Consider the following 27,817-nt stretch of genomic DNA (forward strand, 5'->3'; position numbering starts at 1 on the left):
TGCTCAAGGCTGGCAAACCCCCACAACAATGCAACTCATGCAGACCGTGATCATTGACTAATGTGAACAATAGACTACTGTCTCTCCTGCCGTTCTTGATCAAATCAGATCCATCGGATTTCATACCTGGCAGAGCCATAGCAGCACAGTATTTGCTATCACCCACCAAATAAATACGACTATACCAGCAGTTGCTTAGTACTTACATGCAGCTAGGGCATTTGATTCGTTGGGCAAGGGCAAGGCCATGCTCAAATCAATTAAACTCCTATATACCAGTTAGCTAGTATTAAAATAAACAAACCGCTAATTCAGATGTCATTGGGCCTCCAAGAGCTGCTTTAGCGCGGAGACACTTCGAAGTAGCCATATGCTCTACAGGTCTTACTATTATTATTACTATCCTCTCTAACTGAAATAGGCAGAGCAATAGGCAGAGAGGTCCCTTGTCACAGATTTATTTAATTTGCGGGACAGTGGAACCACTTGCCTGCATCCTACAAGATTTCCTCCAAACTTGTGGCATTAAGTTCAGAGCACATAGGATATAACTATTAATGTAGGCAGACGACATCCTACTACTGAGTAAAGACCCAAAAAAAAAGTGGAACCCAATTATTTGAGAAATCATTCCTTGAAGCGTACGGTCTGGTCCACTGAAACTGGTGCAAAATCGGGAAAGCTCAGTTTAAATAAAACCACATTCCAACCTAATTTGGAGTTCAAAATCAAATTACAGATGGAAATGATACCTTGCAGTCACTATTACTGGGATATTGAAAATATGGTGGAACTATGGTAAATGCACGCAGTTACCGATAAGTGGATCAAACTGTCACCGTCAGTGGCAGTTAGTGTAGCTCTAATGAAAATGGTGCTACTGCCTAAGCTGCCTCACCTTTTCAAGAAATGTCCTATCCCTCTCACTAGAACATTTTTTGACATATGCAAGTAGGCTGCAGTACTTAACTTGAGCTGGTGGTTTCCGGTTCTCAGCACCGGCACTTAATTGTCAACAGTGGCACCTATGACAGCCTGTCATATGGTGGTGCTGTTTGCCTAATTTTGTGATGAAGACACAAACAGTTGTTTAATAATTCTATATTCATTTAAAGCGACTAATACCTGCCACCCAAAGAAATAAAGGAATAGCTTGGGCGGCAGGTATTAGTCGATTTTAATGTATAAAAAGTCTGGATTGCCATTGGTCACGCGGACATTGGCAATGGGTGGTGCAAGGTCTAGTGGCCTCCTGAAAGGACCTTGGCACTAATTTTGTTTACTAAGTAAGAAATGGTGGGCAAGCAACCCAGTATAGGACAAAAAAATAATGTTTACCTACAGGTAGGGCGAGTTCACTGCTAAAAATTCTGACATTTACTATTTGGTTGCCAAAGCTGAATATGTGCATCACTGGCTTTATCAGACTGGCTGGCCCTCTTATCACAACCTTAAGATGGGGCTTTCTGCCCCAATCTTACTTAACGTTGTTTTGATGCTTGCACCGCACCAACGCAACAGATAGATTCACACTGTAATGCACCATCTGGGCTTGGATGAGACGGTCTACGGTATAGAGTGGATGTGATGTACTCCCTTCAGATCCCATATAGAAGTCACCAGGAAAGCCAAAATGATCAGACAGCTGCAACAGAAGCATCTGAGCATATTTTGTAAGCTATTCCTTAATGAAAAATGTAAGATCCTTTGGTAAGCAGTGCATTTCACTAAACGTGCTGACATACCATAGGTTACGTCACAATATCGTTGACATTTTTCCTTCAGTACTGCAAGAGCTGGAGGAGTGGGGATTGCTCTCCCTGATCATTGCTATTCCCAAGTCCGGAGGACCAATTACAAGAAAACATAAAACTGCATAGTGAACACTATGAAAGATCTACGACTCCGAGCCTAGGTGAGTTGGGATCAGGATCTAGGCCACGAGATATCAGAGCAGATTGTATACACTTGGCCTGTGACTGCCTGAAGGTCAATGCACTTTGATTGCTGGTATTCCAGGTGGCATGGGCGATGAGCGCCTACCCCATAGCGTGACCCCTCTGAGGCACTCCTTGGGTTTGGATTAAAAGTATTCCCAAAAAATCTAGAAAGCTGATTCAAACTGCAATGCTGCTAGGTTAGAATAGGGTTGTGTTACATTGGGGTAGGGGTGGGTTAGATACTCACAATATGCAGATTTGCTGAAGGACATCTCCACCTGCACGGACTTGGGGCCCGCTTCGCTCACATCTGACTAGACAGATTGAACCTCCTTGGATTTAGGTTTCTTTGTTAGAACACAAACTGAGCCTGGGTATTCATGGAAGTTAAGTCCAATTCGATGTCCTGTGTGTAAGCTTATGTAGCCCCCATAGAGATGTGCTTTGTGATGTAGGTAATTTGATTTGATTCTCGTACAATTCTAATGTCGATCATGATATGTATGTTGGAACGTTGAAGATCGAAAGTATAGCTTTTTTAAATGGTGCTTTGCTTTATAATAAAAAAAAATAGGGGCAAGACTGGCACAATTCTCAAATCCCATGCTGCCTATGAGCTTAAACGGCAACTGAAACAATATTATTGGTATTGTATTGTATGGCATATTTATATAGCGCAGAAACTGGTTATTACCGGAGTCCTCCACTGACGATGTCCTTAATTATGGCAGATATGACTTTTCCAGAATCTCCGTCTAGCACAAGGCCACCAGGTGCACAGATGGAACTCTTGCATTCCATGGTCCTTCCAACATTCGCTTGTTATGCAAAGGTGCATCCTGGATACATCTTTTTCAAATGGGAAGGAGTGGGATCCCCAGCATAAATAAGCGAACAGAAGGCGTCCTTGTTTTGGACACATTTGTTTGAGAACGCTGCAATTTTCAGACTTTGATGCACAAGTAACCAAGAGCTGGATGAGAAGCAGATAGATGGCTCTGCTCAACATGACTTGGTTGGACTAGGACTAGTCACAAACAAATGAATGGTTTATGACAGATTAGTGGCTTCACCACAAAATTTCGCAATTCAATTGCCTGCTGACCTTTGTAACCAATTGATGTTTCAAAAAAACTGTCTGCGAGGGTGTGCTGTTCAGACCACGTTCTTTACTGGAGGAAAAAGTAAAAGTAAATATACAAAAGCAATAATGTTCTGCTCATCTCTCTCTTAGAGTACATAGCATTCCAAAGTATTTGTAATGCACATTTCCAACTCTTGTTTGTATGGTACTACTTGGAATCCAAATGGATCAGAAAATGAAGGAAAAGGAGGTGAACAGGGCAAGCACTCTACACTACTGGATGCAATGTGAATGATGTCACTTATAAGGAGGAACGCTGAAGATGAAAGCTGCATGCAAACATGCAGAAGGATCTCAGCAAGAAATGAAACTGGGGCTCTACTCTAGACAATAGGCTTCAATTGTTGTGTAGTTTATTCTAGTGTTACAACTGAACTCAACAAATCCTTCATCTTTCAGGCTGAATCACCTGTTGGGACCAAGGTATTTGTTAAAGACTATTCATTCAAATCAATCAAATACTGCTAATTGTATATCTTCGGTGTGGACTGGATGTTTAAGATCTCGAACACATTCAACAGACCAGCAACTGCTGTATAATATACATGGCTAGTAAGCAAGCAGCAAACACAACAATGCCTTTCTTCATATGTAGACTGTTACAACTCACTCGAACATCATAAATAATGTTAGCATTTAGAAACATATCAATCCGGAGTGCCAGCAAATGCAGCTCAGTGTCAGACACCCAAACCCCTTTAGAAAGTGCAGGTTGACGCCAACTTTCCACTTCACTGCTGACTTTCAAACCGACGCGCTACAATAACTCAGGGACTTTGACCTTGAATATCCACCGGCTGATGGAAACCTCCAAGTAACTAAGAGAGTTCCGCCTGCTTGCAGATTCATCAGTGCATCCGCCCATCCTTTACTCCAATCAAAATCAAACCCTAACAGCAACCTCTTAGCCATCATTGAGTGTCATCCTTTGTCTCCACGCGTCTGCCTACTCACAGAGAATTAGATGCCCAGTGGGTTTCCGGCATACATTCGGTGCAACGTTTTGCTACCTCTTGTTAGATTGATCTATTCCATACAGAATCGACTGTCCTGTCTTCATCTTGTCCTGGAGAAGACCCGCCATTGACGCTCTTAAGTTACGCATACATCAGGGTCAAAACATAGACGTTCTATATCGTTCCAGTCAAACCGGATCCTCTGGGTTCAAACTGCCTAGCAATTACACAATCTGCCAAAGACACCAGACTCATCTTCATACTGGCCGAATTGAAAGAACTAGTTACTTACCTGTACACTATGGTTCTCCAGTATTATCTTTCATAGATTCACATGCTTGTATCTTCCCCGTCGTCATGGTGGTAGTCTCCCGGTAAATGATAACCATAGCAGTAGAAGAAAAAACTGCCAGGAAGCCATAGAGTAGTGAAACCACTAGGTAACCTCTCCTCCTCATTATGTGGCCCAAACTGCAGCCAATCAGCAGCCAGCACCAGCCTACACCATTCCCAGCAGAGCCACCATACCTCAGATTTCCTACCGCCCAAGAGTGAGCTATGCAGGAAACCAGAGATAAAAAAAATGGTCTACCTAATGGAAACGGGGAGGCGGGCGGGCGCATGTGAATCTATGAAAGATAATACTGGAGAACCATAGTGTACAGGTAAGTAACTAGTTCTTTCTCCAGTATTCAATCTTTCATAGATTCACATGCTTGTATCAGAGTAGATAGCAGTCCTTGTAGTTAGAGCGTTTCTAGGCTAGACCCCTTTCTTTTCTCGGGGCTGTGTGCCATAAATTCCTTTCGGAAAAAATAACTCATTACAAATTAAAAGGTACTAAACATCAAACTTTGCTATTTCAGATATTAGCATAAAGGGAAAAAAACACTTTATATAGACAAAAACAGTAGAATAAAATTCATAAACATGTACCTTATTTAAAGAGATGTCGCAGAACTGCCTGTCCCACTGCCGCATCTGCTTTCCATTCCGTGTCCAGACAGTAATGTTTGGTGAATGTATGAACATTCGACCAAGTCACTGCTCTGCATATGTCTGGAAGGGGTACTCCTGCTAGCAATGCAGAAGACGTCGCCATCTTCCGTGTATCATGGGCACGGACTTTCATGTCGAGAGGTCTTCCTGCTTTCTCTTGACAAAAAACAATGGCGGATGCAATCCATCTGGAGATGGAGGAACGTGAAAGGGCCAGACCTTTTCTGGGCCCCGAGTAGGAGACAAACAGTTGGTTTGATTTGCGAAAGCTTTTAGTCTTTTCAATGTAGAACTTTAGGCATCTGCCAATGTCTAAAGTATGCAGAGCTTTTTCAGCCGCTGTAGAAGGATTTTTAAAATATGTAGGCAGGATCACTGGTTCATTTAGATGAAAAGACGAAGGTATTTTAGGCACAAATTTCGGATTAGTCCTTAGCATCACCTTATCTGGCCTGAATTGTATGAAGGGATCCTGTATAGAAAAAGCTTGGATCTCGCTGACCCTTCTGGCCGATGTGAGCGCCAGCAGTAATGCTACTTTCCATGACAGGAATTGCAGTTCAGCTTTGTGGATCGGCTCGAACTGAGCTTTCATAAGTTGTGACAAGACTGTGTTAAGTTGCCATGTGGGTGGAGGACGCTTAATTGGAGGAAACCTTCTGAATAGTCCTCTTAAGAACTCCTTCATTAGTCTGTTAGACCACAGAGATGGACATCCTGGAGATCTTCTGTATCTAGATATTGCTGCTAAATGGACTTTAATAGATGAGTGCGCAAGCCCTGATCTGGCTAAATGCAGCAAGTAAGGAAGAATTTGCTCAGGAGAAGACGTCAAAGGATGCACTGTATGAGCAAGGCACCAAATACAGAATCGTTTCCATTTAGCAGAATATGTCTTGTTGGTAGACAGCGCTGCGGAACTTTGCAATATTTCACGACATTCCGGAGTGATATCTAATGACTGGAATTCGTGCTCAAAAGGTTCCAAGCCGACAATTTTAGAGATGTCAATTGCGGATGAAGTACTTGGCCTCTGTTCATGGAAATCAAATCCCTGGTCGTTGGGAGCTGAATTCTTGGCTCCACCGACAGTTGAAGAAGCTCTGTATACCAAAACTGCCTCGGCCAGGCTGGGGCTATCAGTATTATTTGGCAAGGTTCTGATCTCATTTTCCTCAGTAATCTGGGAATTAGGGGAAAAGGAGGGAAGGCATAAGCAAACATCCCTGTCCATCGGAGGTGAAGAGCATTCCCTCTCGAACCCTGTTGGGGGAACCTGCTGGCATAATGTCTGCACTTCTTGTTGCTCCGAGTTGCAAACAGGTCTAGACTTGGCTTGCCCCACGCATTGAAAATCCGATTCAGCTGGACTGGACATAGTTCCCACTCGTGGCAAATGTCGGATGACCTGCTTAACAGATCCGCTTTTATGTTGTCTACCCCTGGAACATGTTCCACTTGCAGCGTTATGTTCTGACACAATAGCCATTTCCAGATCCTTTGTGCCTGAATCGACAGGGGTTTTGATCTCGTTCCACCCTGCTTGCGCAGGTAAAACATTGTTGTTGTGCTGTCCGTACGCACTAAGACCGAAGAACCTTGGATCCTGGGAAGGAAGGCCTGAAGGCCCAGGAAGACGGCTTTCAATTCCAAGAGATTGATGTGAAGTTTTGTCTCTTGAGGAGACCAAAGGCCTTGAATCTCCAGGTCTTGTAGATGTGCCCCCCAACCTCGTAATGAAGCATCTGATGTCATGACGTAGCTTGGAGATTGAGGTTCGAATAACAGGCCCTTTGTTAGATTGCTCCTGATACCCCACCATGACATTGCACGTTTGATCTGATGGGTTATGACCAGCTTGTCGTCGAAGGAACCCAGGGCTTGGACCCATTGTTTGTCCAGGGCTTCTTGCAGCGGTCTCATCTGTAAACGGCAATTGGGAATCAATGGGATGCAAGAGGACATCATTCCCAGTAATGACTTGAATATTCTGATGGAAGTGGACTTTTTTGTTGCCAGAGATGCAGTCAGATTCAAGATTTTTGTTACCCGTTCTTCTGATGGGTAAGCTTTCATTTCCTGTGTTTTCAAGATTGCTCCTAGGAATTGTAGAGTACAAGTCGGGAGAAAAAATGATTTTTCTTTGTTTATCCGAAGGCCTAATATTTGGAAGAGATCCGTGCACATCCGTAGAGATCTCTGTGTTGCCTGGAACGATGGTCCTTTTATTAACCAGTCGTCCAGGTATGGGAAAACCTGGAGACTTTGCTGCCTTAAATGCGCCGCTATTGGAGCCATGCATTTTGTGAATACTCTGGGGGCAGACTTCAGGCCGAAAGGCAAAACTCTGAACTGGTAATGGCGCCCCGCCACCATAAATCGCAGATACTTCTTGTGTTTTTTGTGTATCGGAATGTGGAAGTATGCATCCAACAGGTCTAGAGAGACCATGTGGTCTCCCTTGCGGAGTAGTAGAAGAATTTCCTGTAAGGACAGCATACGGAAAGAATTTTTCTTTATGTATGTGTTCAGATCTCTGAGGTCCAGTACCTGCCTCCATTTTGATGACTGCTTTTTCCTTATAAGGAAAAAGTGTGAGTAAAAACCTGTTCCTCGCTGGTCTGATGGGACCTCCTCTATCGCTCCTTTCAGTATGAGTGATAAGATCTCTGCTTTGAGAGCTGCTATATGTTGATGAACTCTGCAGAGAGGTGGACGATTTGGAGGCCTTTGTGAAAGTTCCAGGGTGTGACCCTGTGTAATGATGTCCAATACCCATCTGTTCGATGTTATGGACTGCCAATGCGGGAGAAACTGAGAGAGGTAGTGGAACTAGTCGATCTGAAGCGGAATTGGAGGCGCCTGAGAAATATCACTGTCTGCGACCAGAATCTTGCTTCCCTCTGGCAGCGGACTTTCTTCTTCCTTGTTGTTGGAAGGAAGTGTTCGAGGACCAGTATTGCTGGTTGGAGGAGTACTGGCGGTAACCCTGTTGGTTGTAAGATTGGTACCGATTAGATTGGAAAGAGGAACGTTGCTGCTGAAAACGTCCTCTGGATCCTCGGCCACGAAAGGACTGATAACGACCTTGCTGTAAAGATCCCAAGGATCTAGCAGTATCCGTATCTGCTTTTATCCCCTGTAAAGCCTCATCGATCTGCTTACCGAAGAGGCTTTCGCCATCGAATGGCATGTCCAAGATTTTAGACTGGACCTCCGGACGAAAGGATGTAGCTTTGAGCCATCCTTGCCTCCGTAGGGTTACTGCCCCAGCCATCTGGCGGAAAGCTATAGACGCTATGTCCATTGCAACGTCTATGGACTCCGATGCTGCTCTGGCTCCATCCTGCAGGATGGTAGTCGCCTCCTCTTTCTTGTCCTCCGGAAGGTGCGACAGGAATGGTGCGATGTCAGACCACATCTGTCTATTGAACCGGCTCAGAAGGGCCATCGCGTTGGTAGCTTTGATGGAGGCTGCTGCCATGACTGCAAAACGTTTACCTATGCCGTCCATCTTCTTGCCCTCCTCATCAGGAGGCGCCACACATGTAGCAATAGGGTTCTTGGAGCGCTTCTGCGCTGCTTGAGTCACAACCGAGTCCGGTCGAGGATGACCAATAAGACATGCTGGAGCCGTCTCTACAGCGCGATACTTTTTGTCCAGCTTGGGTACGGATGCTGGGACTGAGGCTGGAGTATTCATCAGTTTGAGTCCTTCATCCCAGATATGGTCAATAATAGGAATGGCTCTTACCGACTTCCTGGAGGACTCCTTGAAATCATAAAGGAAACATTCGCTTTCCTTGATCGGCATATCAAGCTTGAATCTTTTAGCCGCTTTTCCCATCAAATCTTGAAAACTGGCTATGTCCTCTGGAGGAGAGCTTGATTGAGGCAAAGGTGACACCGGGGACGTTGGAGCAATATAATGGTCCCATTCATCTCCAACACCCTCATCCTGAGGAAGTTCCCCTTCCTCTTCTTGATCGTCCTGATCGGAATCATTTAAGTCATCCCGAATAGTAACAACATTTTGGACCTCCGTCCGAGGAGGAGGAGGCGGCGGTTGAGCCAGGGCTGTCTCCTTTGCTGGCTGAGAGGCTTTTTCAGCGGCCACAGAAGCATTATCTTCCGGAAAGCGACGATAATAGCTATCAATCATGCTTCTTAGGTCTGATATTAAAGAAGTAGGCACCGACATGGCCTCTTCCCGCACAGGCGTATCCACCTCCTCTTCATCATCATAGTGGTAGGCCTGGTGAAAAGACTCGTATCTCATCTGGCCTTGGACCGGCCGATCCGTAAAAGAGAAGTGCTCCTGGGCCTCCTGGTGGTCTTCCTCCTCGGAATCCTGATGTTTAATATGGAGTTGCGAAGGACTGTAAGCAACACCAAAGGATCCTTCCTCCTCTGATTCCTGGCAATCCAGAATGGTAGAGGGCAGTAAAGGTGAAATCTTCGGCGTGGAAAATTCCCCTTTTTTGCTCGTCAACGCTCCTGTCGACGGAGCAATCCTCTTAATGGAAATATATGTAGAAGTTATCTTGGTTGGAGATGGCATCGTCAACGATTTTTTCATCGTCGACGGGACCGTCGACGGAATAATCATCCGCATCGTCGACGGGATACTCGTCGACGAAGATCTTGCCGTCGACGAAGGTCTGGCACTCACCGTCGACGGAGTCATCGTCATCGACGAAGCTGTCGTCGTCGAGATTGTCGTCGTCGACGAGATGGTCGTCGTCGAAGGCCTCGTCGGCGATCTGACTGGAATATCGGTAGATTTCGTCGACGGAAGCGACGACGGAGCCTTCTTTTCTGTGGAAGGCTTGAGAGGAGTTGGAGGGAGTGAAGTAGAAGGTTCACCTTCCTTAGATTTTCCTGCTTTTTGTTTCCTCACATCTCCCTTTTCCTCAGAGGACCCTCTTTTTAATTTCTTAGAGGTGTGTCCCTTGGCTTCTCCCTCAGACTCCGAGTCATGAGTTTTCCTTTTCTGAAGCCATAATAAGAGGCGCGCTTCTCTATCCTTCAGTGTTTTGGCAGAGAAGGTGCGGCAATACTTGCAGTCCTTAGGAATATGCTTAGGGTACAAACAGTACATGCACTCCTTGTGAGGATCCTCAGAAAACAGCCTGGCCTTGCCACAGGACCTGCAAGCTCTGAAAAGACTCTTCTTGGAGCTTTCAGACATCTTGAATGAAATGGAGCTTGATAATAAAAGAACAGTACCTGTCTTCCAACTGTGAAAGGTCAAAAGTTCAGTGAAGAGAGAATAAACTGAGCAGAGCTCAGGGAGACTCCTTCTCACACGAAGGCGGTTGGAAATCTGAGGTATGGTGGCTCTGCTGGGAATGGTGTAGGCTGGTGCTGGCTGCTGATTGGCTGCAGTTTGGGCCACATAATGAGGAGGAGAGGTTACCTAGTGGTTTCACTACTCTATGGCTTCCTGGCAGTTTTTTCTTCTACTGCTATGGTTATCATTTACCGGGAGACTCCCACCATGACGACGGGGAAGATACAAGCATGTGAATCTATGAAAGATTGAATACTGGAGAAAAATCATTCCCTTGTATACATTGTATATAGAGTCTATGTCCTTGTCTCACCAATATGTAAATGACACTTACTCTCCCATGTCACTTGTGCACGTTCTTCACTTCATTTATTATCCCCTTGTTCTTATTGCAATGTTGACAGCCGCATGAAAAAAGATTTAATTCAGAGAAAAAGTAAATATTTACAACTCTGCATAAATTGTTGGCCTCTTGTTCCACCTTATTCTCTCTAGTAATGCGGTTACTTTTTTAAACAATGTTTATGATTCATCTTTGATCACGTAAGCAACTTTTCTTTCCCGACAGAACCAATTGTAGCTTTTTTGAATGACACCCAGGTTCTGAGAGACACAGGGTTACCCCGTTGTTATTCTACAATAACTTACCAACTTCGGCACGGACGTCAGGTGGACTGTAACCTATGTAGCTCCATGACCTAATTGGGAATGGTGCATTTAGGCTAACACTCAGTCTTGTGAGACTGAAAGGATTGTTTATTGTTGAATTCCAGAGTCCCTCTTCCCCAAAGATGAGGGCATACAAGAAACCCACACCATAGATGTAAAAAAAGATTTATTAAGAATGCCCCAATTTAGTCCAAATTATAAGGAATGGATGTTCATATACATATAAAATCACCACCAGTCTACCTACACCAACAGACACCAACATAAATCTCAAGTGCGTGCTCCTAACTGCAGGTCCGCTATTAAACATGCAGCGGACATTGCCGACCTCTTCCTTGACCAGGATCCCAACCTTGTTATGCTTACGGAAACCTGGCTAAATGACTCAGCTGCTCCCATGCCTCCCAATTTTGGTATCATCAGGCTGGACAGAGCTACTGGCCAAGGGGGAGGCATTGCATTTTTACATTGTAGCAATCTATCAGTGAAGGTTCTACATGCTGACCCACTGCCTTTGTGTGAATATCTGCGTATTGAAGTATTCAGTCAAAATAAGCACTTATGCAAATTGCACACTTACCACCCAACTCGAGACAACCTCCCCTTTATTGAACAGCTCATGGACATCATTACGGACAATGAGGATTTCCACGGCACTGGGAGATTTCAATTTGCACTGAAATGATGAAAATGATTTGGGGTTAATAGCCTCAAATCCTTCCTTTGTGACCTCAACTTAATTCAACTCTGTGACAGTCCAACTAACATAAAAGGAGCTACCTTAGATCTTGTCATTGCCAAACCCAACGCCATCCTTCTGGAGTCTATCCTCTCTTGTGATTGGACAGATCACTTCTGCATCACCTTCCTCGCCCTACCTTCGGGAAGTGCAAGTGGAGCCCAGACTAAGAACCCAAAACAGATGAAATGATGTCTACGGAACATCAACTCACAAGATTTGATAGACCTTTCGATAACATCCTGCCCCCGCCATCAAACAAGTCGGACGTCCATGACCTTACGGACCACTATAACAAGGCTATGCTTAATATACTCATCTCTGTTGCACCGGTACAGGTTAAAAGACAATCCTTCAAAACCTCCAAACCTTGGTTCCATGAGAGTCTTCATTGCGAAAGAAGAAACTTAAGACTGGCAGAAAGGCAATGGCGTTCCCATCCCTCCCTCGAACACCTACACCAATTGAGATCCCGGAGATGCCTCTACAATAAACACATCAGGTGCTCAAAGGCTACGTTGCTCAGAACGCAACTTGGCCAAGCAAAAACCGGACAAAAAAACTGTTCGAAATCATCAAGGCTCAAACTCACAGTCATTCCAACTTCTCACCACTGGCTCAAGGTTCGCTGCCGAGTTGTGAACAGTTTGCGGACATTTTCTTGGAGAAGTCCTTTAAGATGGAATCTGACTTACGCGCTGCCCTTGAGCAACTGTGGAGCTGCCCAAAGACCACCCTACGTCACACGAGTGCAGATACACTCCATATGCTCCCCTATCTCCCCAAAAACAATGCTTCCTGGAGCTCGTTCCAAACGGTGGATGAATTGACTATTCGCAAAATGCTGATGTCCTTGAAACCTTCAAATCATTACACCGACCCTTTACCTGCAAACCTGTTACCGGAAATCAGATCCTCCCTACTAACACTCTGGACCAGGATCATAAATGCTTCTCTCAGTCAAGGTAATATTCCTGATTGCATTAAAGCGGGCCAAGTTACCCAGATTCTAAAGAAATCATCCGCGGATCCCACAGATCTTCCTAACTTTCGCCCAATTTCCAACATCCCCACCTTGGCAAAGCTACTGGAGAAATGTGTGCTCGCCCAACTCTGTAACCATATCGATCATTTCCAACTCTTGAACAATTGTCAATCTGGTTTACGCGCGGGTCATAGTACAGAGTCAGCGTTGACGCACTTCGTAGATGATGGACCTAAAATGTTGGACCATAATGAGGCCGCCTTTTGATCCTTCTAGACCTGTTCTCAGCCTTTGGTACGGTCAAACACGATAACCTAACTGTCCTCCTTAAACATAGGATGGGGTTGTCCAGCCTGTACTTATCTGGTTCTCCTCTTTCCTTCACAATAGATCACAATGCATCAAGGTGAACCAATCCCTATCTCACCCGGCCCCAGTTACTCTTGAAGTTACACTAGGGTCAGCATTATCTCCCACGCTCTTTAACTTGTTCATGGAGCCTCTGACAGAAATCTTGAAATCATCCAACATTCATTATCACATCAACTTTACCTGAAGATCGCTTCCACTGAGGATGTTCAATCCCTCAACTTAATCCTGCTGGAAACACAATGCTGGCTGACACGCAATCACCTGAAGCTCAATGCTTTAAAAACTGAGTTCCTCCTAATCTCTCCTCAGAAAATATCCCTAGACATGGACCAATGGCTGTCCCAGATTACTGCCTTGTATTGTAGACCTCACCTAGTGGACTCGGCATCCTCTCTGGGGATCATCTTAGACAAAAGCCTAAACATGCAGAAACAAATCAGTTCCCGCACCAAAGTAGCGAACCACCAACTCAACATCCTCAGAAAACTCAAACCCTACCTTCCTGCTCCTGGCCTTAGGGTTGCAGTGCAAGCCCTAGTGATCTCAAAGCTGGACTACGGTAGTGCTACGCTGTGTGGCTTGCGCAGAGTGAAGATGGCTCCTCTTAGGGCTGCCCTCAATTCTGCTGCTGGGACATGAGAAGAGGGAAGGCAGATGATACACACCTCGTGTGGGTCCGATTTGGCCTTCTTCCTGGAGCACTCTGGACATTTGTCGAATAATGCAGGCATATGGACAACCAAAAAGTGCACCAAAAGACAAACAGGAAGAAAAACCACCAAAGTACTTCAGAAAAGTACTCAAATAACTTGAAAAAAGTGAAACAATCACCAATAAACCCTTGAAAAGGGAGAGCTCAATGCTCCAGGGTCCTGCTTGCAGGAGCCGGAAAAAAGAACTGAAAGTAAAAGGGACCTGCAGTGCATTCTGGGATACTGTGAGGTTCTGGAAAGTTCTCTTAAAGGCACAGTATCCTGTTTTGAGCCACATAATGGCAGCCTATGGGGCTTGTCTGTCCATGTCTTCCTCTCTATCATTCCAGAGGGTTTTTGCTGTTAAAGCAAGGGAAATCTGGACAGGCTTTGCCGTTTGTGGATTTTTGGTGGAATTTCTAGTTGAATTACTGGACAGTGTAGCCTGTGGATATAGGCGGCATTATCTGTCTTTAATTCTCTTAAGTGTCTGTGCAGTTCTGCATTTTTCGACACCTTAAGAGATTATTTTTGATTGCTCCGGGGTCCACGCACATAGGCGGGACTATTCACTAGATTATAACTATACACAGAGATCCCCCTACTACAGAACCATGTGAACATCCATGTTAAAAAGTACCAAGAGAAAAGGGGGCAAACAAGGCCAGCCCCACGCATCAACCTACAAAGAAAAGTCCACACAAAGGGAAGGAATAAAAAGAGGACACCCAGTAGACACAGCTGACTGAAGTACACAAATAGTTATTTAAGAGACTTTTCTTGACCCAAGAAGTGTGGAAGCTGGCTACGTTCAGAGGGTGATGCATGAATCAATCAATCAGGGATTTGTGAAGCTCTCTACTCACTCATGAGAGTGTCAAGGCGCTGGAGGAAGGGAGTGGGGGGCAGGGGGGCGTGCAGCTCCGATTCAGTCGAAGATCCAGGTATTGAGGCTCTTCCTGAAGGTGTGCAGAGCAGGGGAACATCTGATGTTGAGCGGCAGCTCGTTTCAAGTCTTTGCCACAATGTAGGAGTAGGCTCTTCCACCTGTTCTGGCTCTGCAAGTGCGCGGGATTTTGGTGAGGGCTGCGGAGCGGAGGTTACTTTTGGGTACATGGAAGGAGACTCTTTCCTTGAGGTATTGGGGTCCAGTGTTGAAGGGATTTGTAGGCGTGAGTGAGTAGCTTGAAGGTTACTCTTTCCTCGATGGGGAGCCAGTGGAGGTTCTGTAGGTGCTGGGTGATGTGTTCATGCCATGGGACGCCTGGATGATCGTACTGGATGATCTGGAGTTTACGGAGCAGGGAATTGTTGATTCTGGCATAGAGGGCATTACCGTAGTCCAGTCTGCTTGTTATGAGTGCGCGGGTGACGTTCTTTCTGGAGTCTGGGGGGGGATCCACTAGAAGGTCTTGCGAAGGATGCGGAGGGTGTTGAAGGAAACAGCATTAATCTTTTGGGTCATGGTGAGGGAGGAGTAGAGTATGATGCAGATGCTCCTGCCGTGGTCCAGGGGAGTGGGGGGTTTGCCGGGGGCGGTGGACCACTAGGAGTTGTCCCATGCTGAGGGGGTGGGTACTTGAGGAGAGGCTTGACTTCTGCGCGTTTCCAGTCATCGGGGAATGTGCGGATTCGAAGGTGGCATTGATGGTGTGTTGTAGCTCGGGTGCTATGGCGGCGGCTCCGTGGAAAATGTGCGGCGGGCAGGGGTCCATGGAAGCTCCAGAATGAATGCTCTTTATGTTCATGGTGGTATCTTCGGTGGTGACCGGGATCCAGGTGGAGATGGTAGGCTGGCTGGCGTTGATGGGGGCAGGGGTGGTTTCGGTGTCTGGAGTCTGTTTGTTGAAATTGTCGTAGAGGGATCTTGAGATGGAAGTAAGAGCCAAGTTTGTTGCAGAGGTCTTGGGAAGGTGTGACGTCTGAGGCTTCGCTGGGGGGTTTGGTGGAATTCTGGATGATGCTGAAAAGTTCCTTCGAGTTGCTGGAGTTGGCGAGGATTTTCTCCTGGATGAAAGTCCTTTTGGTGGATCTGATGCGGTAGTGGTATTCTGTCATGGGGTTCTTGTAGGCAGTCCAAGCTTCCAGGGTTTGGCTGTTTCTCCATGGTTTTATGAGACGTCTGCAGGTGCATCTGGAATCTCGGAGGTCGGTGGTGAATCAGGTAGCTTTCATGGGGAGATCTCTGTCTGAGTTGCGGAAGGGGCGAGCTTGTTGGTGCAGTTGGTGATCCATCTGTGAAGGTTGTTCACTACAGAGTGGACATCAGTCGTGGCGGAGTTGAGGGTGGAGTGGAGGTGCTCCTCAGCGACCTTGCTCCAGTTCCTTCATGGGGGCGTGGTGTGGGTTTGTGAGCACTGGTTTTGTCAAAGGAGCAGTGTACGCAGTGGTTGTCATTGCCAAACCCAATGCAATCCTTCTGGAGTCTATCTTCTCTTGTGATTGGACAGATCACTTCTGAATCACCTTCCTCGCCCTGACTTCGGGTAGTGCAAGTGGAGCCCAGACTAAGAACCCTAAACAGATTAAAAGAAGTCTACGGAACATCAACTCTCAAGATTTGACAGACCTTTGCGATAACATCCTGACCCCGCCATCAAACAAGTCGGACGTCCAGGACCTTACGGACCACTAGAACAAGGCTATGCTTAATATACTCGACTCTGTTGCACCGGTACAGCTTAAAAGACAGTCCTTCAAAGCCTCCAAACCTTGGTTCAATGAGAGTCTTAATTCCGATAGAAGAAACTTAAGATCGGCAGAAAGGCGATGGCGTTCCCATCCCTCCCTCGAACACCTACACCAATTGAGATCCCGGAGATGCCTCTACAATAAACACATCAGGTGCACAAAGGCTACCTTCCTCAGAACGCAACTTGACCAACCTCTCACCACTGGATTCTTTGCTGAGGTTCTCTGAGATATTCAATGTTGGATGATCCCCTTCATGATCACAAACTATAAAAAAGTTCCTTCAGATCCAAACTCTCCCATACAAATTTGACCCAATGCAATGCTTAACGTCAGCACTTCTATTGTTGAATGCACTAAGCCTGTACAATTTATTTTGAAGAAGAATTTAGATCTCAAAGAGCCACTGATTCTCTGTCTAAAAGGACACACTGCCATTTTAGGATCTTACATGGAATAATCATTAATTTCTGTAGAAGAGTTCAAGAGAAAGTGATATAATTCACTGTATTAGGTAAGTAGACTGTGAGAACTCTTTATTCCTAGGCATACCCACAGTATATCTGGCCCCTCTCAAAGCACTTCACAAAGCTGCCAGTCTACATGAAGACACAGGCTTGAGAAAACAAGATCACATCACTCCTTCGTTGCTCCCTTACAAAAGGCTCATTGTTGTGTTTTTATCAAAAACACCACAACTCTTCTTTAAAGTGCTGCATTTTGAAACTCTAAACTACCTTGCTCACCAACTAGTCAACCCAACCCTTGACTCAGTGAATCACTTCTTCTCATAATGACACTGTTAAATGTAAAAAGACATAATTCTTTTTGAGGACTGCACCGAATGTTATTAACTGGTTCGCAGGGTAATCTCATCCTAGGACTGGAAAGGTTTGTTGTTCAAAAAGCACTTTCTCCTATGAACTAACTTCAACTGCTTCTGTAAATTACTGATCTCAGCTAGACAAAAAATAAAATCACTCTTATTTTGTATAAAAAAGCCCTTTCCTGTTATGCTGATTGTTTGTACATGATGTGATGTTGTTTATAAATTAACGTTCTGTATGTTCCTCTTTATAGTCATTATTTGTACTGTTGCTCTTGTAACCTTATCCTATTTAAGAGGTTGGTCATCTATTAAGTCTGGCACGTGCCCTATAAAGCTTCTACTAAATAAAGGTCCAGATCCAAGGCTGGGCCACTGCCTGCTCCATTTCCTGAACGTTATTTCAAGGCTTTATGTACCTATTTATAAGCTTTTTCATATGCCCCACCTTAGGCCGGGATGCAGGTGAGGATGATATACTGGATATTTGCCCTAATGTATTACTACCGTTTTCTGTTTTTTATCTTTCTCTTCCACGGATTTCCCATACTGGGATATCACACCCATCATGTCTCCATTCACTCTCTCACACTGGAAATCGGAGACCAACTACTATCAGACTATAGGGACTTGGAAAGGGAGAGGCAGTAGATAATCTCACATTGGAGTAATAGGGAGAAGACCTGTATCCGTAAATTATAAAATAGGCTGTCAATCATGAAAAAGTACTACTGTTAAGAGTCACTCCTACATCCCACAGAGACTGGAACACTGATGGTAGGCAACAGAAAAAAACAACATGCCGATTAAGTAGAACCTTGAGAGAGGATCAAGGGCACCATGTCTTTATTCAGTGGGTAGCATAGTTTAAAGTGTTTAAAGGCTTGTGCCAAATGGTATAGAGACTCAATAGGGGAAAAGGCTCAGGTCAACGAGTCTACATATGGTTAGAAGACCTAGACATCTTCTTAGCCAGTTTGCCATAATGCCCTGTATTGCTAGTTCCCAATGCGCAGGTAGGATCACCCTCCTGCTGCATTTACAGAGTTTGCAACAAGTTAGTAATTCAACTACTCTACTCCAAGTACTACTCGCCCCAGACCTCCAGATTCTGCACCTGCTCAAATGGAGTAAATTCTAAACTACAGCCAAGAGTTCTAATGAACCTCAAAAAATACTAAAAACACTATTTTGATGCTAGCCAAAAACATATACACATGATCTTTAACAATCCTGCAGGGAGACTTCAGCACTAAAGCCTTCTATCAACCTCTATCTCTAATCTCTACCAGATTCACTGCTCTCACAGTTTATGACGAAATAATCAAGTAAAGTAGGCAACATTCATTTTATAGTATAGTATAACATGTTAGCAACACTGCAAATAAATCATTAATTGCTTGGGCACTGAATCCTGTACAGCTACCTGAAATATGACAGCCAGTAGCACCACTTTGTTTGTCATTGTCCAACTCATTATGCAGAATTTTGGTAAATGTCAAACGCTTTGAAGAATATATGTGCACATAGGTACAGTGTCCCGGTACACTCAATCTGTAGACGACTAACCCCAGAAAACTTGAAATCTCAAGTTGAATAGCACAAACAATTCTTACATTTTTGTTTTATGTCTATTTCCCTAAGGTCTTCATAAGACTTCCTTGGAAAAGCTTTCATCTTAATATCGATGATCATTTTATATTTATTTCTTTGAATACTAAATAGGAGTTCAATATTTTTCACACATTCCAATGCGTTTTGCGATACTTGAGAGCAAATTAATTCTGAAAAAAATTGGTAAAACAAGGCATGAATAAAAATGATGCATTTACAAACACAATGTCATGCCTCTACCATATAGTTAGTCTTTGATGACATCTGTGGGGTATCTTGGGTTTCCTTGCGACAACTCTGCTTCATCAGTACTGCATTGTTCTGTAGATCTTAGAGTGTTTATTGATGAACCAGTTTTGCTTTCTAAATAGAGCTGTTGTGAGAAAACTGCATGGATCAAAGATTAATGGAGTTCTTTTCCTGGAATAAAGCTTTGATGAATATCTGCAAGGTTTCAATAGTTTATCTCTACTGCAATGAGAATTTTACACTCTTCAAGTGTGCGATGTATCACATGATTACACTATTCAAATGGTACCTAAAATAATGTACAAAATAAAGTGACCAAGAAAGATTTATATACTAGTTTGTGAGAACAGTCTTATTTAAATGTACAGGACCCAAGTGTATATTAAGGTTTAGTAAGAGTTTTTTCAAGCTATTACCATGAAGACAAAGTAAGTAATCGCATAGCACAAATACAGATAAGTTTGAATTCGATTTGTGCCTTTCAGCAGGAAAGTGCAGAATATTTTCTGGGACCAACTGAGAGGATGGCGATTCAGTCAGTCCACTCAAAGGTAGCTAAACCTGGAGCACTGAGTTTTCTAGACCAGGCTAACATGACCATGACCACAACAAAAATTCTGCTCGACAGTAGGAGGAACAGTTGTAATATGTAGAGAAAGAATTGCCTTTTATGGTGCTTTCGCAAAGAAAATGTAACTCTTCAGACAGCATTTGAAGATGCAACCAGCTGAGCAATAAGCACACAACTGAATGAAAAGAAGCTTACATACACACTGTGTCTCTTTTAGTAAGACGGGTGTGCGGACCCAATTTTGTTCAGCCTACCCAAAGATATGAAACTATAAAGAATGGTTTAAAACTGATAAAGGCATGAAAAGTAGCATGGCCTGGTAAACCTTCTGATTCTGGAATCCAGAAAGGTGGATTTTGAGCCACGTTTCATCACTTGGGGACGAACCGTACATCTTGTTAATTACTATTTTCCTATTCCTCAGATTGCAAGTACGTGTAATACTCACACATACCCAAAACTGCACAGTTTGTTGTAAAAATGACATGTTATAATCCTCACCAATCATGCATCGACAAATGGAAATGTATGCAGGTGGACCCCTGGCATAATACTGGCCCATGCACAGTACTTAATTTAGAAGACTGAGTCACAACATAAATATCCTTTGAAAAATCAGCAGAAAAACAGCACAAGTCACACCAGCTCACAGCAAGCAAACATAAATAAACACACTACCATTGCATGGTGTTTGAGGTGTCAAGTGGGCGAGCAGATATTTCATGCTCTCAGTGGAAGGAGACTGGTTTCAAGAGAGAAGTAAAGAAACAAGCATTTGCAATGCAATAGGTCTCGCATTCACGCAAGTGTGAGCTATTGGCATTGAAAATGACAATGCCTTTTATTTATGTTTTGGGTTTTAAAACATAAATAAAATGCATTGTCATTTACAATACTAATAGCTTTAAACTCTAGCAAATGCGCACAATTTAATTCGCTAATAATTTCTTAATTAATTTTACCTGGGGGGAGGGGTGGTTTGAAACAGACACGAGATACTGCCGGGTTAAGGTGATTGAAAGCGGGCACCCATATTACAGGGCGACCCTACTGCTTAAAAAAACACAAGCTGTTGCCATTCTTCTCTGTGTGTACTGCCTTATGTACTGTGGTGGCTCTGGGTTTGTTCAGGGGGGGCTGTTGGGTTAGGGGGGGTCCAGGGGGGGACCAGTGTGCCACACTAACCCTGCTCATACACCGAGAGGTGTTTCGCGGAAGTGTGGGGACCGAGATAGACTGCACATCCGCGCGCATTATTTGCGTCCAGCTACGCCGAGGCGCCGAGTCACACATTACCTGCCACACATCACCACATGCTCCCATAACATGACGATGGCCCACTCTGAGCTGTGTCACTTGCCCCCTGCGCGATGACGAATACCACTCTTAAGGTCATAACGCTCAATGTAAAAGGGCTTAACAACCCGATCAAGAGGAGAGCTGTTCTCTCCTACTTGGAAAACTCTGAAGCTGATATCTGCCTGCTGCAGGAGACATCTCCTGCAGAGGGACTGGCACAGGATGCACTCGCGAGCCTTCCCACAGCAACTTTTTTCCTCCCTTCCAACAAAACATGCCGGGGTTGCGATCCTGATCTCTAGATCTTTCAGGGGGAGGGTGGGTAATAAGGTGGGGGAAATCAAAGGCCGTCTCCTGGCACACACTTTTACTTTAGGCGACACAACACTTACAATTGGCTCCCTTTACGCCCAGAACACAGGTCAAGAGGCTTTCTTAAAAGGTGCCGTGTCCGAAGCTCTTCAAACCCCGCATGCATCCCTACTCCTAGGTGGGGACATCAATGTCGTTATGGACACACATGCATACCGATCTGGGCACCGCTACGGGGACACTGGGGCCTTGTCCTCCGCCTGTCGTGTATGGCTGTCGGACAGGGACCTGGTAGACCTTTGGAGAGCCCGACACCCGACCGCCTCACAATTCACATTCTACTCCCATGTACACCACACCTACGCCAGGCTTGACCACTTCCTGGGTTCCTCGGACCTCCTTAAGATACTTAAGGAGATTGCCATAATACCTGCAGCCCTCTCTGACCACGACGCAGTGGAACTCTCCCTCACTTTCCGCACACTCCACCGCCCCCGAGGCCCATGGCACCTCCGTGAAACATTGCTACAGCGACCTGCTGTCACTAAAAGTATTGGTGACCGCATTGATGCCTACCTAGCCACCAACAACACACCTGGCATCTCGGTGACGGCGCTCTGGGGGGCTCTGAAATCGGTCGTGCGGGGCGAACTCATAGCCATCGCTGCAGCGGAAGCTAAAGATCGTAAGAGCAAAAGAGAGGAACTTACAGCACGGGTGGCGGAGTTGGAGCGAGTACACAGCCGCACCTGTGCCCCCCGCGTGTGGAAACAGCTGAAAGCGGCTCGGGCTCAACTCGCTAGTCTGGATATAGACCGGGCGGAATTCGCAGCTCTCCGCCTACGACATTCTTATGTCGGAGGGAACAAGACAGGTCGCCTACTGGCTAGCGCTCTAAAAGCTAAGACCCAGCGGGCCAAAATCAATACCTTGGTCGGCGATAATGGTGAGGTACTCGCGGACGATGCACAGATAGCCGAGGCATTTCGTTCCTACTACGCTTCCCTGTACGGGGAGGAGGAGGCCTCACCCGGGGATATAGAGGCGTACCTGGCCACTGCGGCCGTCACCGCACTCCCCGAGTCTACTGCGGAGGCTCTCGACGCCCCCATAAGCCAAGAAGCAGTCCTAGCTGCCATATCTCGACTGCGCCCACTCAAATCCCCAGGGCCGGACGGCTTCTCGGCCGGCTTTTATAAACTTTTCAGCCGGCGCCTGGCCCCGGTGCTTGCCCGCCTCTTCGATTCCTTTGAGGGGGCGGGAGCCATACCTCCGGACATGTTGGCCGCTGAAGTAGTGGTGCTTCCTAAACCAGGGAAAAAACCCACGCACTGCTCCGCGTTCCGTCCCATCTCCTTGTTAAACCTAGACCTAAAACTTTATACCGGTATTCTTGCAGCACACCTTGGCCCGTGCCTGCCTGGTCTTTTGGAACCTGATCAATCCGGATTCGTTCCTGGCCGCCAATGTAGCGACAACACCAAACGAGTACTCCACCTTATTGATAAGACACATTTTCAGACATCGGACTCTGCGCTTCTCGCCATCGACGCAGAAAAAGCGTTCGATCGCGTAAATTGGAACTACCTACAGCATGTGCTCCGCCGGTTTGGCCTTAGTGACCGTTTTTGCTCACGCATTGCGGGCTGTTACCATCGCCCGCAGGCCACGGTTCGACTGGGGAGCCTGCACTCGCTCCCGTTCGAGATCCAACGAGGCACCAGGCAGGGGTGCCCCCTTTCCCCCCTCCTATTCGCAATGTATATTGAGCCGCTTGCACAGAGAGTCCGGGACAACCCAAAGATAGAGGGCATTGACTTCGGACACGAACCCCATCCTATCAGTCTTTACGCGGACGACGTCATAGCCACCCTAGACAGTCCTAATTCTTCTATACCTGCCTTCATGGAGGAACTGGGTTCGTTTGGGGCGGTCTCGGGCTTCCGCATTAATATCACAAAATCCCTAATTTTACCGCTAGGCAAGCACGCACGCCCGCAGGCCCCGACCATAGGACACGCTAGTGGCCTTCAGTTAGTCGCCCAAATACAATACCTAGGAATAACCTTGACTCCCTCGACAGATCTCACAGTTTCCACCAATTACGCCGCTCTCACCACCCAGGTCCGATCGGACCTGGCGAGGTGGTCCAAACAACCTCTTTCACTGCTGGGACGGGTGGCAGCTGTAAAAATGTCAATCCTGCCGCGGATTTTATATTTGTTTCAAACGATCCCTATCATGCCCCCAAAAGGCACAGGACTTGCTATCTAATTTTATCTGGGGAGGGAAGAGAGCACGACTTCACAAATTGCTCACGTACAGAAGCATGGATGAGGGCGGCCTTGGAGTCCCAGACTTGGTGCGATACTTCCAGGCATCCCAACTCCGATATCTGGTGGAGTGGTACAGACCCGAATCAGAGAAAAGATGGCTCTTCCAGGATAGAGCCATGGCGCAAGCGCCGCTGTGGAGAATCCCATTCCTGGCTAAACATCAAAGGCCGAGATATATGTTGCGGTCCCCCATTACCCGCACAACTCTACAGGTGTGGAATCGGGTAGCACTTAAACACGGGCTGACCACTTTCCCTTCCCCCTTCACTGCCGTACTAGACAACCCTGACTTCCCCCCAGGCGAGGGCACAGGCACATTCTCTCAGTGGCGGGGCTCGGCATGCCAGGCTGCGGGTGCCCTTTTTGACTTGAACGGATTTCTTACCTTTGAGGACATTAAGCAAGGATAGGAGTTAGAGCGTCCCCATCTCTTCCAATACCTACAACTCCGACACTGGCTCACTGACCCTAAAATCATCACCCTGGTGAGCCGCCCCATGACGGACTTTGAGAAATGGCTGCTTACCAAAACTACAGACAAACACCTCATCTCCGAACTTTATAAAATGCTCGCACCTTTACCCGCCCTGGCTAAATCAGCTAGCCAAAGACGTTGGGAGGCGGAACTGGGGAGGGCCTTGTCACCCAAAGAATGGGGGTACATCTACTATAGAGCCTCACACACCACACGCAACACCAAGGCAAGGGAGACCGCAGTGAAACTCGCCATATACTGGCACCTTACTCCAGTCCGACTACACCAAGGGAACCCGAAGCGCAGCGACCTATGCTGGAGAGGGTGCGGGGAACAGGGTACCCTAACCCACATCCTCTGGGAGTGTCCGGAGCTGGGAGACTTTTGGAAACAAGTCCTAGATGAGATTGACTCCACCTTCGAGACTGAAGTCCCGAGATTCCCTGCGTATACTGTGTTGGGCCTACCCAATGCACTAATGTTCCCCCTGAAATCATTGCGTGGGAGACAGATGGGCATCGCTATGCAGGCAGCCACGCAACATATATTGTCACTCTGGGGCTCTACGACTAAACCTACACATACTGGATGGCTCCACAAACTGTGGTTCACCCTTGGGATGGAGCGCATTCACGCCACTCTCACTAACTCCACAGACGCCTTCCGTAAAACGTGGCTTCCTTTGCTGAACCTTCTGTCCAAGGAATTAAATGAAATTACCTTCCCCAGATACCTTAGGGTTATGCGCCTCACTAACACCACCGATGACTCTCGGTGACTTTACTTCTGGTCCCGTCGCGCTTCTGCGACGCCATGCTGGTAACACTGACTTTCACAGGCACACTGGTCGGGGTGGGGGGCTGGGGGATTGCGAGGGAAGGGGGTGGGGGTTTTTAGTTCTTGTTGGTTTTCTTATGTCACTTATTTGCCCTTCCACGCACGATGTCGAACCACCTATTGGGCATATTTTCATTGCTTGTTTTGGCATGCTAGGGAAGACATGCTGGTCTGTCCCGCCCGCTATATGCTCTAAGCTTACTTTTCTTGTAGAGATGTCTCCCTATACACCTGTTGAAATTTTCAATAAAAACACTTTTGAAACTAAAACAAACACAAGCGGTTTCAGCTGAAGCAGTGCATGTCCGGCCTGCATTACGAGAAACTCAAAGTAAATAGGGCCAGATGTATCAAGGGTTTTGCCCGTCGCTCGTTTGCGAACTGTAGAAAGCCTTTTGGGATGCATAAACCTAAAAGGCATTCACAAAATAGGTAATCGCAATTTTTGCAATTACCTATTTTGCGAATGTAGATCGGGAATCGCCATTTGAGATTCCCTAAATGTAATGCAAGCATTCTCAGAATGCGACTTTGCTTTAAGGAATCGTCAACTTCAAGTTGGTGGTAATTTTCAAATCCCTAGGAAAATACACAAAATTGAATTTTCTTAAGTGTCATGTGGCGCATACACATGCCCTTAGGGCATGTGTGCGCGCCACATGTGCACACTTACCTTTTTTGCATCAGTCGGGCCTTATGTCCCATTGGCACCACTGCAATTGCATTCGCAACTTGCGATTACCTATTTGGTAATCGCAAATTGCGAATGCCTTCCCATTCATTCCTATGGGACTCGAGGCCCATAGGAATGAATGGGAATGCATTCCTTGATAGAGAATGGCAATTTGCAATTCGCTATTAAGGAATATGTGTAAATCGCTTTTTTTTGCGAAACCTAAATACATTGCATTTTGCGATGCCAAAATAGCGAATTGCTAAAATTCGCTTTTTTAAAATCGCAAAATGCAATATTGATACATCTGGCCCATCGTGCTTAAAGACTAAATAACAGGTCCTGTGTAACAACTGAAGTAAAAGGGCCTGTCGCAAAGGGAGGGTACGAATGAAGACATCTAACGTAACTGGTGCTATGTAAAGCGCTCTGATACCCGATTCGGTTCGGGTCAAGTTCGCGCTATATAAAACTCTGCAAAAAAAAAAAGGACATACTAAGGAGGGACTAACAAGCCTATTAACAGATCTGAAGGCAGCATTTACGAAAGACAAACACACAAGCTAATGAAAAATATGGGAGGAGTGGGCATGGCCTCTCTCTCATACTCTACTACAGCAGTCTCACAGAGCGAGCAGCACATGCGCGTTGCTGCTAGGCTCGACGTAAAAATGGAGAGTAGGAAGAGGCTACTTAGGTTTGGATTTAAGTTTGGTGGGAAATGGTTGTTCTTGAAGATTACAGGGCGGGTAAGGGCTAGCGGCAGTGGCCCATCAAAGAGTTGGGGCTGATTGTGACAACACAATAGAATGTAGTCGTTTTGAGACACAGTGAATGATAAAATATAACCCACGGTGAGGAGTAAGTGAAAAAACGCTTGCCTATTACCTGTCCTGGCATTCCTCTTTCTTATGTCTCTCCAGCAGGGAGCGAGGAAACTGCTTCATGCAAAAGCCACAATCAGAGGGCAGCTCGCTCACAGCCTTTTCAACCGCCAGGTTTCGGCAACATAGACTTTTAGTAATTTCACAGCGACAGTTGGGGCACGTGGCTTGCTCCTCCTTCAGCCGGGCATCCGCTAGTAGGTGGATGAAGCAGCCAGCGCACATCAAGTGACCATTAGTACACTGTAAAGAAGGAAAGGAAAATAAGCCTCCGAGAAACATACAAAGCAAAGCAGGGCCAGAGGGGAAAAGAACATGGGGCTCAAGGGTTACATGCTGTCTTACTAATTTTTTCTGCCAACACTTCTACTGGTGGTGGTCTCTCAAGACATGATAGTAAGTAAGACAACTGCTGGTCTGGTGGTGGTCTTTCAAGACATGATTGTAAGTAAGACAACTGCTGGTCAATCAAGAGCTTCCCGGCAATTACTGCGTGCATAAAAAAAGCTGTGCTTATTATTGGCACAGAAAGGAATATATGAATATATACCAGGAGCATTCAACTCAAAGAAAGCCTTCCTCTGTGCTGGCATGTAAAAAATAACTAGCTTATTAACCTTAACAGTGGGTTGTTCGCTTACATTTTGCTATAAATCTCCCTCTAAAGTCTATGACTGAGTACCCAGCATTGCTCACAAGACTTCAAAACAATGAACATTCTGGTGGCTGGGACGCAATCGGCGTCTCGGCGCTGGGTCATGTTATGAAGGGCCCGGTCCTAAAGTCGTTTCAGGCTCTGCGAGATGAATATGATATGCCCCAATCCCAATTCTTTCGATATCTGCAGCTTAGACATGCCCTGACCCCTTCCATAGCGAACTTGACTTCATTGCCAGAATTCAGTCCTCTTGAGGCTAAATTGTTCATGGGGGAATTGGAAACAAAAAAAATCTCTAGTATATACCAGACACTGGTCACCCATTGTTCCCCCTCCCTAGACAAATTGCGGTTGGTGTGGGAAGGAGAGTTGGGGAGTTTGGAAGAGGAGGATTGGAGGGAGGCCCTGGAGGCCCCTAGGGGAGCAGCGATTGCGGTGCGCCTGCGCTTCATTCAATTCAAGTACCTCCATAGGGCGTACTACACGAGGGAACGACTGTGGAAAGCGGGTCTGATTGCCTCCCCGGACTGTTTGAGGTGCGGCAGTGCAGTGGGATCCTTTCTTCATACGGTGTGGGAGTGTGTGAGACTGCAGAGATTTTGG

General features: G+C 45.9%; 1 protein-coding gene across 1 annotated transcript in view; it reads right to left on the reverse strand.

The window, feature by feature from the left end:
• The window catches only part of ZFTRAF1 (zinc finger TRAF-type and ring finger containing 1), an 86,412-nt gene that overhangs the window by 16,367 nt on the left and 42,228 nt on the right, over positions 1–27,817 (reverse strand). Inside the window, exon 2 of the mRNA XM_078686546.1 lies at positions 26,561–26,799. Coding sequence (XP_078542672.1) covers positions 26,561–26,799 — 239 coding nt within the window. The remainder of the gene's footprint in view (positions 1–26,560; positions 26,800–27,817) is intronic.

This window comes from Lissotriton helveticus, chromosome 4_1 (assembly GCF_964261635.1).
Source record: "Lissotriton helveticus chromosome 4_1, aLisHel1.1, whole genome shotgun sequence".
NCBI classification, from domain to species: domain Eukaryota; kingdom Metazoa; phylum Chordata; class Amphibia; order Caudata; family Salamandridae; genus Lissotriton; species Lissotriton helveticus.